General features: G+C 40.7%; 1 protein-coding gene across 1 annotated transcript; it reads left to right on the plus strand.

The window, feature by feature from the left end:
• The first annotated feature begins 446 nt into the window (after positions 1 to 446).
• LOC121952838 (uncharacterized) lies at positions 447 to 13,452 on the plus strand. The gene is made up of 4 exons (XM_042499686.2): positions 447 to 857; positions 1,964 to 5,122; positions 8,123 to 8,197; positions 12,748 to 13,452. Exons 2-4 carry the CDS (start codon positions 2,028 to 2,030, stop codon positions 12,965 to 12,967), a joined length of 3,390 nt encoding a protein of 1,129 aa, XP_042355620.2. The 5' UTR covers positions 447 to 857; positions 1,964 to 2,027; the 3' UTR covers positions 12,968 to 13,452.
• Positions 13,453 to 13,726: the final 274 nt, after the last annotated feature.

The raw sequence follows: 13,726 nt of genomic DNA on the forward strand, positions 1-13,726 counted from the left end.
TTTTTTAAAAATGCAAAACAATGACTTTTCCATTTTTTGTAGGGCAGTTCTCATCTAAACGTGTCCTCAGTCTGATATACAATGAAACCAGCTTCATTTCTGTTGAGGTAATGTATAACTACATGAGACTGAAATGAATATGCCCTAATAGCAGCAATAGTCTTGAGAAACTGTAACGGCTCATGTTTTAAAATACAGCACATAGCCGGCGTTCAGTGATTTTTCTGTTATTTTTCTCTATTGTCCCCTCAGACAACAGCAGATTTGTTTACATTCACATCTGCCGTACAAGTGCTGCCAATGCATTTCCCTGTTTTTTAACTTGCATAGTAATTTACACACAGTCCCTACCCCACTGATGCAAGTCACTTCCTCTCTCCCTCTCTCTCTCTCTCTCTCTTTCTCCCTTGCTCTCTTCTTTCTCCACCCAGCTGTAGATCAGGATACATGAATGCTGGGGAGGAGGATAGTGGCAGAATTAAGAGAGAGGGAGAGGGAGAGAAAGAGAGAGAGGAGGAGGAAAGGCAAGACATAGTAGGACAGAGAGTGTTGGAGGGCAGCATTACAGTAGCATACTGCTGTGTTGTGATAATGGAGTGAGCATGGAGCAGCAAGACCAAAACAAGAGGAGAGAAGGGGGGGATACAATGAGGACACAGCTTGGCTTCATGTCTGATCAATAAAAGGTAGATTAGTTCAGAATCATTAGAAAAGAGGACTCATTCAGCACTGCTTGCTCTGAGTTTGCATTGTACTACAAAGGGATTTGGAAGATGAAGTCACTCCAAGTGTTATGAGGACATCAGCAGAAAACTAACATTTGGACTCAAGACATCTTGCAGCAGGATCAAGCTCAGGTATGCCTGCTACACAGGATCGCAAACATACATTAGGTAGCATTATGCTGAAGCCAGAAAGCAGTTTTCTTTAGTCCTAATAATCCAATAAGTTACATTGCAAGAGCATGTAAAGGGAGATTTATGCATTGTATTAATTGGGCAGGACAGTTATCACTTAGCGTTAGATGGTGGCAATAGGTCACTTGACTTAGAAGACAACCCAAATAATACTCTCTACAAGTATGCATGACCAAATGTTAATTTTGACATCCCTGGATGGAGGCTGTTGAGGAGGAAGAAAGAGTGAAGGAAGCCTTGTCACAACGCATCAAATTTAAATCAACACATGCAATCACAAACACACATTCACACTCTGTATTTTTAGTGTATAACACTAAAAAGCATGTTCGTATGCAAAAATATACACATTATCGCCCCGCTGTTGACCACCGTTGCACAAATTGTTAAAATGACCTCTTGCACACACACAAAGAAAACTGGGCACACGCAAATGCATGGGTGCCACACACACACACACACACACACACACACACTCACAAAATGCCACCTCTGTGAAAAAGGGTGTTCCAGTTAAATGCACGCAAACCTTAATGAAGTCTATAGCATTGCTGTGTATATATATTATGGCCTCTTTCCAAGGTGAGCTGAATGTGGAGGACAACAGAGAGCTGCCTCGCTATGACAAACATTTCAACGAGAGAGGAGAGAGAGTTCACAACAGGAGCTGTGTTTTGGATTTTATTCCACAAATAAATTATTCTATGCAATGTCAGACATTGAGAGCAAATCCATGCGGTATGTTTGAAATGCTAATATAATATAGAGTTCTTGTTTTCTCAGCCACAGCTCATTATTAGCGTTAACACCTTGCCACTTCTCATTCAGCCACCCCGTGTCAGGAAAGTTCAAAAGTGAAAGCATAATTTTTCCTGTCTTATCTCAAATCTGAATTTTTTTTGACAAGTATCGTTCATGTCTGCAAGACTGAAGTGATCTCAGTTCTAGCTCTGTGCATTGTTTCAGCTCCTGCTTACTCATGGTTTTCTCTCACAGCACCACCTCAAATGCCTCTCGCTGTAAACTTGTCCCTCTCTTACTTTTAGACGGATGTAATGGTGTGGAAACGCACTCTCGAGTTATCAGACTTTTGAGTCAGCCAAACAAAGGATGGGTAGACGAGCCGCCGACCTGACAACTCCGGTTCCAGTTTTAGGCGTCCCTGCCCTGGTTGGAGTGCGCGGTTGGAGGACGACAGGAGGAGACAGAAGCGGAGGAGCCCTGCTGCTGCAGACGTGGGGACCTCAGTGCAGCGTTGGTGTTCAGACGTCCCCAGGGATCAGCAGACCATGCACCCAGCACAGCGTGCAGCTAACTGATACGCTCTCAACGCCATCAGATAGCATTGCTCAAACATCCAGCAGCTATATAACCAAGGAAACAGAGGAGGTATTGCTGCTAACAAGGAGTGACAAGGAGAAAAGGGCTATTTTAAAACAGAAAAGTGGGGAATCCAAGACCAAAAAGGAAGTGACTTTCAAAGCACTTGGAGGTGAGGTCTCGGAGGATGTGGCCTGCAGTCAGAGGAGCAGTTGTGGGACTTATTGCTATGCCAGGGCAATCAAGACCAACCCACACTTTGCAGGGAATGTGACTAATGTCAGGCCTAAATTGACCCGCTACACCAACGGCAGCGTGGTTGATTCAGATGCAATTGGTGGAATAAGCGTTCACAGCGATGAAGTGGAGCCAGTTAAGAGTGCTTGTGGTAGAGACCAAACTAGACTGCAAGGTCATTATGCAGAGCGGTGTGGGAAGACGCTGCTGTTATCAGCCGCCCGACCTTTCGGTGTGACACAAAAAATATGCAGCCATTGCGGCGGCAGACAGTCTGCAGCCACCAGAGTTGCGACATCAGTGGAGAAAAGCTCTCCTGCTGAGGGGAAACCATTGAAGTCAGCCCTCACCTCGCTCTCTACTTCCATGATGCCCCATATTGACAAAAACCTCAAGCCAAGCCATCATGACATCTCAGACAAACACATTAATCCCAAACTGTTGTATTTCAGTGAAGAACTAAAGTATGGCAAACACCCAGCATGCCCGGTGCACTCCAGGGGCAATTTGCTCAATTTGTCACAGACACATGCTGCCGGTGATGCAACATCCCCTCAACACACAACCATCCTCCATGCAAAAACCATCACTGTCACTCAAGCAACTATTGAAACAAGACATGAGGACGCAGGTATAAATCCTCTCCCAAAAACATTACAGGATGGTAAAATCCCTCGACCAACAAGTCTAGCGTTGACTCCGCAGATGGCCATTGCTACCAAACCAAACAACCCCTATTCACACACTTATCCTAAGCAACTCAAATCAGTACGACACAACTCTAACGTGCCTCAAAGTGTGTTTGTATCTGTGCACCCTACACCTGAGAATACTCTGACTGCACCTTCTTATTCGCACACTAAAGCTGCAGTCAATACTTGTAAAACAACCACAACGTCAAATTCGACACTGACGTCCACTGAAAGCCTACCCACCAAAGTTGTTCAACGTGAAATGCATGCAGCACAAGTAAACATAGCAATGAATAGCCCGAGATTGACCCCTAAACGTCCCACATTGTCACCGGCAGCCAATGCATCACAGACCATTCATAAATCAGAAATAACGGCACAACCTGCACATGCAAGTTTGCCACGTATCCCATGCAATGCAGGTCAAATACCACACGCAATGCCCTCCTCAAATAGCAAATCACCAAGTAAAGCGTCTTTGATGAATAGTGTTGTCTCGCAGAGCACTTTAACTCGTAACTCTAATTCACACACAAGCACTAAACATAAATCTGTTGCCGCACAAATTCACTTTATTCACCGAAAATCCTCAAAATCAGAACCGACACTTCATTTTTCCGCAGCACCTCTAAACACAGCACCATATGCAGCAAAGCCCCTAGACTCAAGAGCTAGGTTGCCTCCAAGTGCAGCTCCCAGCTCTGCGTCTCCATGCAGCAGCGCTCGATTAAAAAATAAAGCCCTGAAGAACTCCTCCATCAACCTGAAAAATCCACCACCCACAGCCTCCACTTCCTCTTCATCTACATTGACAGGAAACCAAAGTAGTGCCTGTGTTTCAGGTACAACTTCACTTCAATCCACATCACAAAACAGCAAAGATCTGAGTCATAATGAAGCGCCTCACGTAAATCAACCTGAGCACAAGCGAGGAACAGACGGGAAAGCTCAAAGTGGTAATGAGTCTGGTGTGTGCGGCAATCAGGAAAACAACTCCACGTCAGTTTCTCTTTCTGAGCTGTTAAACGTGTCAAAAACTCACAACAAAGGCAGCGATGTGAACATCCACGATCCCGCCTCAACCATTAGCCCCTATACTGAATCGTATACTGATGAAAACAAATCCAATGGTAATCTAATCAATGAATTAGTTGTGCATGAGTCAAGTGACCATGAAAATTCAAATCTGTCCCAGGTCACCAACCTTCAGAATCACATTTCCCTAATTAAGTCAAGCAGCTCTCGTCTGCAGGGTCACATAAACACAGAACAAAGGCTCGCACATTATCAAGGATACACAGAGACAAAACACGAGGGACACTTTGCCGCATGCCCACCAGTGAAAACAGCCTCGGAGATGGATACAAATACAGAGCAGTTTGCCTTGGGTGTATCAGTCAGGCATGCAAATATTCATCTTAAATCCAATGCAGATAAAAAGACACTTCCAAGCTACTCTGCAATAGCACAAACAAACTGTGAACCCACTGCTAGTGCAAACCCCGTCACCGAACCTTCAGTCCACCAAAGCTCTGATACCTCCCCACAGGTACCTATAAGTCTGGTTCATTCTTTCACTGCACCAGCCCCTTTCACCAGCGAGCGAGAGCTCTGTATGCACACAGGCCCTGAATGTAACTCCACATTGCCGTCATCAACAATGCACTCTGCATCCCTTCCCCGCCTCCGGTCCTGCGGGGCAGAGGCAATCGTCAGACCGGATTCAAAGTTTAGCCCTGCTCCCCCTCAGCTGTGCCCAGAGGACACCAGCCTGGCTCACTCCCACCCAGCTGCTGCAGCCCTGTTGCTGCCTCCTTCCCCACAGTGCTGCAAATCAGCAGCCCTACAGCAGAGGCTGGAGAGCGTGGAGGCCAGCCTGGCGGCCAACAAGGACAGGATCACCACTCTGCTTAACATTATCCATGACCTGGAGACGTGCCACACTCCTACCAGCGGGTAAGAGGATGCGTGAGGGTGTGCGTGTCTTCATGTGTGTGTGTAAGTGGGGCAGTGGGAGGTGAAATGACTCCTCAAGTCTCATGTTTTGCTTGTGATACACATGGACGTGCAACATTCCACATTGCTTATCAAACATTTACCTTATAGGAATAAAAAAGCTGCAGGGTCAGATATGACTGAATTATTGATATACTCTACATTCAGTCTGTTACAGGTTTATTACAGCAGTTTGCCAGAATTTGGTCGAGGGAATTACTTTAAAAGCTGTCCTGGAGTGCTGATCTTTGACTTCTCAGTGAGTCATCACTTGCATTTACCGAAACCACTCAGTGGCTTTGTTATTTATCGGCAAACTGCATTGATTTTCAATCTAAAAAAACCCCTTTCCTTTGTGTGTTTGTGTAATTATATGTATGATTATTCATCCATTGTTTAATGGAAAAACTACTGGTTCCTGTGATGGCAATAGCAAACAACAGGAAATGAGATATATTATTATTGGGTAGACATATTTTTATCAACATACACAGCACAGATATGTTTTATTTTACCCCCCTATTTATGACAGTTACCTGAACCCTAATGTGACAAAAACAAAGGAATTGATTATTGATTTTAGGAAGAATGTTTGAAATCCAAAAGCCAGCATCGATCATGGGGAGAATTTTGAAACTGTGGACACATACAAGTACTTAAGTACACTGTTTGACTCTAACCTTAAGTTTGATAAAAACACAGAGTTAATTGCTAAACGGGGTTAACAAAGAATCCATTTGATGTGGAAGCTTAACTCTTTTAACGTGTCCGTGAATATTTTATGTAACTTTTATCATTCTTTTATAGAAAGTCTTTTAACATTTTCTTTTGTGTTCTGGTTTAATGTGCTGTCTGTAAGGGACAAGAATAGCCTCAGCAATATAGTAAAAGTCTGCTCCAAGATTATCGGTGCCCAGCTGAATGATTTGAGCTCCCTCTGGAAGAGACGAGTTGTCCAGAAGGCTAAGGGAATTGTTAGTCAGTCTGACCATGTTCTTTTTTGTGAATTCTCTTTGATGCCCTCTGGTGCTTTCTTGCCCCTCTAAGAAAAACTAACAGATATTCAAATTCTTTTATCCCTTCCGCCATCAGCCTTTTGAATTCTGCTGACAGCAGTAGGCCTAATTAATGGTCATAAGGGTCAGTGCAGTAAATCTGGGGAGCAGCATGGTTTATGGTTCATGGTTTATGAATTTATTTTATTCTTGTCGCTGTATGTGTAGGGTCGCTTTATGGCTGGGTATTTTTGCCCATGTAGTGATCTGTGTGTTGTTGCTGCTATGCATGGGTTGTTCATCTGTTGATCTGTCGCACTGACAGGGCTATGTTTGAATGCTGCTGTTGACTGTGTGTGTTTTATACTGTCTTTGATATTTTGTGCAATTGGTCGACTGTAAACGGAATTGCCCTTTTGGGATAAATAAAGTTGTCTTGATCTTTATTTTGATCAGTTTAGTTACATAAATAACAATGAGGCCAATTATGGCAGTGCCTGTTTTTTTATTTATTTGGAAGCAATAATAATAATAATAATAATGACAATAATAATAACAAAGCTCTTTTACCCCTTTTCCACCAACACTGGACCAGCTCTGTCCCAATTTTTGCACCATTTTTTTTAAAATTGTAGAGCATTCCGAGCAAAAATAAATTTGTGCAGAACCCAAAAAGTTGGTTCTGAACTTGAGCCAAAAAAGTGTGAGCATGATGACATGAGTGGGCATGTCATATCCTATGGGTTGAAAAAAGAGGATGGAGGAGTCAACAATGGACAAGTGAAATTGCCTGAAAAAAAAAACAAGTGTGCAGTGGTCTTATCAGTAATTGTACAATGCTTGTTTTCTTGTAAAAACAAATAGCTTTAAAACAGAACAAAAGTTTGCAGGTAATCTGTAATCTGGGATGTGGCTCCTCATGTTTATTTTAATGTGCATTACTGATGACACATCCTTGGTTACAATAGTTACAATAAAAAATTGGTGGAAATCCAAACTGGTTCACTACTTGGCACCAAGGTTCCAAGAAACCAAAAACTGAAACGGTTCAAAAAACCAAAACTGATTTGGTGGAAAAGAGGTATCTAAAGCATCTAAAGCTAAGTGAGTAACTGCTGATGCTGCTGGAGCACCATCATACACTGTCAATGCTGCGGTCCAAAAAACGAAAAGACAGAAAAGACAGAAAAGACAGCAAATTGATTTCATTAAAAATAATGATAATTTTTAAAAATCCAAAAGAAAAAAGAAACTATTTATGCACAGGGTCAGGAATTTGGTACTATGCCCCTGTCAACTGCCACTTTTTTGAACATTGACTTTCTACTGACATTGAATATCCATGTTTAAAATAAAGCCTTAATGAGAGACTAAAATTATGATATGTACCATTCATTACATAAAGCATAATGCAAGAAGCTGCAAAAATACCTTTTGAAGGCCAACATGCTATTGTGAAGATGTCATGAAAGGGCTCTGCGGCCACAATAAACAAGCTGTAAATCAGGGATTGTAGCGTTATGATGTGAAGCCTTAACATTGTGAAAAGTTTGCAAACAGGTCCGAAAACGAGTGCACGAGTGTGACAGAAACCTACTTGGGCATTTCAAGAGGGCACGTCTCGGAGAGATTTATTTAGCCACATAACTCTTCTGGGACAAATAACAGGAATTAAAACCGCCTTCTGGCAATGTGTCTCTGTCAATCATTCTCATTCACTGTAGTGTGCTAATAAGTTGTGACTGCCTCTGAGGTCATGTTTCAGAATAACCAACTCCTAATAACCCACTGATGTCTGACATAATGCATGTTATACAGCTCAACGCTGCCAACAGCAGTCGGAGTGAATATCAGACAGAGATAGAGGCTGAGTGGTAAGAATATTAAATTGTGATCATGAAAAGATTAGAGTTTTGGAAGTTGCCAGTATTTACTTTGTGCGAATAAAATTATTTTTTCTTCCCAGTCGGCGATGCTACAAAACTGGACAGGACCTCAAAAACTGCTCAACCTGCCAGAAGACTGCTTGTATTGTCTACAGGTAAGATAACAGTGAAATTGCCAATTTTTTTCCCTGCATGTAGTGTTTGAACTGAGCAGCTCTAGAATTCAGCTCCTGTACAAATATGCACAATATAATGAACTTATAGAATGATATTACTGTGTAACTCCTTGGTGTTGATTATAGACTGGGCGAGGAAGACTTCATTTAAATAAAGTGAAGATTGTGCCTTGGCCTGAGATATTGAGACATGTGGAAATTTTCTTTTAAGGATATTAAGAAAGCAATTAAAAATGAAATCAATATTTCATAACGACACCCTGTTTAATAGACTTATTATGCACTACCACAGGATGAGTGCTTATATAACCGAGGCCAAGGCTTTAGCCAAATGATAAAATGACAAAAAAAAAAGCAACATTTGAAAATGAATTTCCTATAATATTCTGTCATAATCAATCATAATTAATAATAATCATTATTATTCATAATTAATCATAATCAAATCAGCTAAGTAGGGAGATACAGAATGCTATACTAATTTGCAGGAAATGAAAACTACTACTGAGAAGATAATCATTCAACAAAGTATTATTTTCATAACATTATCCAATACTATAACAATCAACAGGAGTAGGATTTCGCCTAAGAAACACCACTGTTATATTTAATTTCTCCGCTTTTTAATACATTTGAAATTAATGAAACAGAATGACATCAGTGTTTGACAATGGTTACAGCAGTCGAGCAGCCACTTCCGCTGTGGTACAGCATTTTTTATCAATATATTTTACATTTTGAGCATATTTGAGAATTGGATGGGGAAGTTTCCCCTGATAGAGATTATAATTACTGTCTTGACTTTGGTAACAAACAAAAGGCATATCTATCTGCAGCAGGGTGAAAAATGAAGCCAACATAGAAGTGCCAAAAACTGCAGTTCCTCTGATGGCCACTTGAGGCTGCCTCCAAAACGTGGGACAATCCTCATAGACCCCCATGTAAAATGCCCAACTTTATAACAGAAATAAACATGTTTACAGCCTGGTGCAAAAAAAAAAAAAATCAGGTTTGGTCTCTAAAGCTAAGTTAACATTAATGACAACTGTACGGGGGCTGAAAAATGCCATACTGGCATAATGCCATGGAACTCTAGGCTTCAAAACAGGAGTCAACAAACTAATGGGTGATATCATGGTACATCCATTATTTTTACAGCTTTGGCAGAGCAACAGCTGCTGGGATCAGCACAGCCAATTGGACAAACCACACACAGAACGGCATTGTAAAACCGGTAGTAGTAATTATAATATAATAAAATATAATATGATATAATATAATTGTCTGCCTTGACTTGGCAAAAAAGTGAAGAGTATCTGTTTGCACCTGGGTGAGAAAAGTCACACAGCAGCTGTTGTGCTATTTGTACCCATCCCTACAAGGTTCTTATGGATTCCACAGTGTGCTGTGATTGGCTAGTACTCATCATGTTGACACATCAAGGTTGGAAGTGGTTTTGATTAGTTCACAGAGGTCATGGTAAGGGCTAGTACTAGTCAATCTTGTATATTTTCTGAGATTAGAGTGGCAAATTTACAAGAAAAAACTCACAAATGTACTAACAGAAAGTCAGGTGATGTAGTATAAATACTGTAAAACACAGTGCATATTAGAAGTAATACATGATGAATGAATGGGGTCAAGCAAATATTTTTACATGGGAGACAGGGGTTCAAGTCCAATGAGAGTCAAAGTTTGGTCATTATTTGTGACTCAGTTGATATTTTCAGTTTTTTAGCATGTTTAAAGCTGCTGAATGCTCACTGCATAAACTTTATCGGAACAGCTCAATAGACCTGTTAATAATATCATTTTTCGGAAGCCCAGGAATATACACCCAAGTTTAAATAGCTACGATGACTATTTACACTCTGGTTGCAAAAAGCATTTTCGGCTAAGTGCACCTCGGTGCAAACAGCATCTGCCAAAAATAAATTTGAATAAATTAAAAAATTATGTCACTTAACATGTGCAGCGATGGAACCATGCCTGACCAAGAGCAATTTCAAAATGTAGATTTTATTCAAAGTTTCTTTTGTGCTTGAGAGATGCAATTCAACAAGGTTGAGCCCATTTGCCATTTCAGTTGCCAATCAGTTCTCCGACAGACTGCCCACTTCACTTCGCTGAAAATTAATGACTTACTGTACGGGCAGCTTACCAAATGAAAAGCTCTGCGCTGCTCATTTGTCTCTTGCTCAGAATACATAGGCAGATTACATTTTCTCTTTGAGGAAATCATAAATCTTTTGGAACAAGTGTCAAATTTAAGCAGTGACTATATGTGACTCAATCTGTCCCCACAGAGCAGATTGATGGAGATTGAGATGCACTTTCTGAAATTCAAACTAGCAAAGAGGAAGTCACCCCGAAGCAGCTTACTGGATAGATTTAGAAAGAGTTAAAATGATCATTTTTACTGGAGTCATGTTTGCATTGTTAATAAGCATACAAGGTGATTTCATGTCATGTAAATATCTATCTATCTATACACTGTATACATATATGAGCAGATTAGGTTAGTTGTAAGAGGTGGATAAATGTACCTGAAACAGATTTTAAAATGAAACATTTTCACATTTCCATATCCTGCAGCAATTTAAAGGGATAGTTCAGATTTTTTGAAGTGGGGTTGCATGAGGTGCTTATTTATAAACAGCATATTATAAGCCAACCCATTCTCATTCCAAACTTGTTAAATACATCTGCTCTGTCGGAGCTTTCGGCGTAGGAGCGTGACACCAAAAGCCACCTTCTGTGTCCAGAATGCGGCTGGATGGTGTCAGTTTAGAATGTGGTCACACAGAATTGGTCCTGTTATTATATGCATGCAGACAGACAGTCAGCAACAAGTGTGTCCTCGTAATACACACATGGGCAGCATCACTTGAGAATGCGGCTGGATGGAACCGGGTGTGTGCACATGAAATGTAGAAGGATGGCATCAGGTACAAATGCTACCAATGATGATGTATGTTTAGGGCAGGAGGAAGGGGTGATGGACGGTTCCCCCAAAGTACTGGCTTTCATGCAGGAGTCCAGTGTTCACTTGACAAATCCTAACCATTTAGATGCCTGCGTTGGTTGCCATGTTGTGTAAACATAAGGACCATGCAGCATCATCCCACCATGTGCATTTGTTGACATTTTATAACAATGCCACAGGTTCTGTCCAGCCGCATTCTAGGTGGATAAATGTTTACAAAGTCCCAACTAAAAATATCAAGTGTGTACACTTTATTGAGAGTATTTTCACAGCTTCACCTTAAAGCCACACAGTAATATGAAGCCTTTAAATTGCTCTCTGCAGACTTCATGGAGAAAAACAGTAATTTAACATCACTGGGCACAGGAGCTGCTTGTCTACACCTGCCCCCATCAGTTGGTATATTTGTGTTATTGTGTGACTTCAGTATTTAAAAGGGTTAATTTAGATTCACCAACATTTCACATTTACACAACTTAACTAACTAATGGAAGCGGTAAAGAGACCAGCAGCGACCATATTCAGCAGGCTAAAATTACTGTTTTTCTCAATGGAGTCTGGTGGGTTTGATGAGCGCACAGATAAGGAACTGAAGCCAGCCTCCCCTCTGAAATGGTTTAGAGATTAAGTGGTGAAAATAAACTCAGTATAGCATAAACTTGTACTGACACTGATGTGCTTTAGATGGGACTTTTTTTTAGGTGGCTTTAACAAATATATGTTGCTGCCACTGTCCACAGCAATACATTGCTTAGCTTCTGTGCTGGACTCCACCCTGCTTTTCCAAATTATTTCTTGAACGACATCTTCTGTATCAAAAGTCAATAAGTACCTCATACAACCCCACTTCAAATAATTTGAACTATCCTTTTAAGCGATGTTCATTTAAAGGTGAAAATTCCTTTTTTTTTTTACCTTGCCAGTTTCGTTGAAGAGGTTGTGTATGAAGATTTATCATGCAATAGTGTTTAGCTCCAACCTAAATATGCGTTTGCACCCATTAGCGGAAATGTTGCATCATTCAGAGGCAATAGAAAATAGAAAACAATCGTCCCAGAAAGGAGCCTAAGGAATCTAAGTCTTCTTTTTTTTTTTTTTTTTTTGAGGGGTGTCATGCTCTACAAAGCAAAACCTAAAACAGTCTTTATCTTGAAATATTGAAAACAGTCCTCTTGATCTACTTATTTCCAAAACCTCTTTTGCATGACAAAAAGATTGTTATGTAAGTTGATTTGCTGACTGGTGTCGGCATCTGGTCCTGAAAGGCCAAGAGGAAGATAAAGAAATTTGAACAAGTCTGCACCTTCAAAAAAAAAAAAAAAGATATCCTGGCGGGAGGATATCTTCCTGCCTGAACCAATCAAACACTTTGAAATCTGACAAGCGCAGAGCTTCTAACAAAGTGAACTGTAGCGATGATGCATAATAAAAAGATAAGCTGGTCATTTGCATTCTTTGGCAAGAGCGGATACATTTTGTGTTGTTTTGCATCTGTGTTTCGGCGGTTTTGGTAATTTTTGTTGCTGCGTGTCTTTTTACACAGTGTGGAGTACGACTTCAGGCAGCAGGAAAAACGCTTTATGGAGATTCTGAATCGTACAGCAAGAAGAAACAACTCTTTCTCCGTGCACCTATCCCAGCCCCTGAACTTCAGCCTGCTCAGAAATGTCATCATTAAGAACTTAACAAAGTCAAAGGTGAGGAGCAAAAAGCTGTGCAAGACCCTGTTCAAATGGCTTCCCAGGAAAATCCAGCAAGTGTAAACCTCTCAACAAAATACCTGTGTGCTGTTTAATAGCCATAAGCCTGTGTTACAAGTGACCAGCAGACGCCTTTGCAGGCGTCTCACCTCTCACCCACAGAAAGAGATTACTCTGAATTAAGCTCTCACCCAGCAGAGTTCCTCTCTCCTGCACATTGTCAAAGCTTACAAACATGATTTTGTATTTAAATTTGCTCCTGATCTTTATGACCTTCAGCTGCTATCATCTGTAACGGATTCTTTATGTCACATTTGAAAGGTAATGTTATTTTGTTGTCAATATGCCTGCTGAAAATATAAGGCAGATTTTTTTATCTTATATTCCATAGGAGATTCTGTTGCACTGTTATGATTAATGAGTTTCAGGTGTTACATTTCCTCAATTGTTCCCCTAAACCTGCTTCTCCCAACACTAAATGTGCAGTATAAAACATGTTTTTGAACGGAATTATTTTGAAATGCAAAAATAAATCAGAATTTCCTGATTGTTTGTCTGTAAATGCGTTCATTTTTCCACTGCTTTGTTTTATTCTGAATGCTAAACATCCCTTAATGAATGAAGTGAGAACATTTTTTGGCTGACACGCAGCTTCAGTGCATCTAAACCTTTTCACAACTGCAAACTAGCTACTAAATAGAGAAACATTCATTATGCCTTTGCCAATTGTGCTGATGGTCTCCAAATCCCCAAACAATCTGAACTTCATAAAAGGTTTCAGAGTAAAACAATGACATGACGAAAGGCCTGCAATGAAGCGTG

This window comes from Plectropomus leopardus, chromosome 15 (genome assembly GCF_026936395.1).
Source record: "Plectropomus leopardus strain MGB_pleo_1.0 chromosome 15, ASM2693639v1, whole genome shotgun sequence".
NCBI classification, from domain to species: Eukaryota; Metazoa; Chordata; class Actinopteri; order Perciformes; family Serranidae; genus Plectropomus; species Plectropomus leopardus.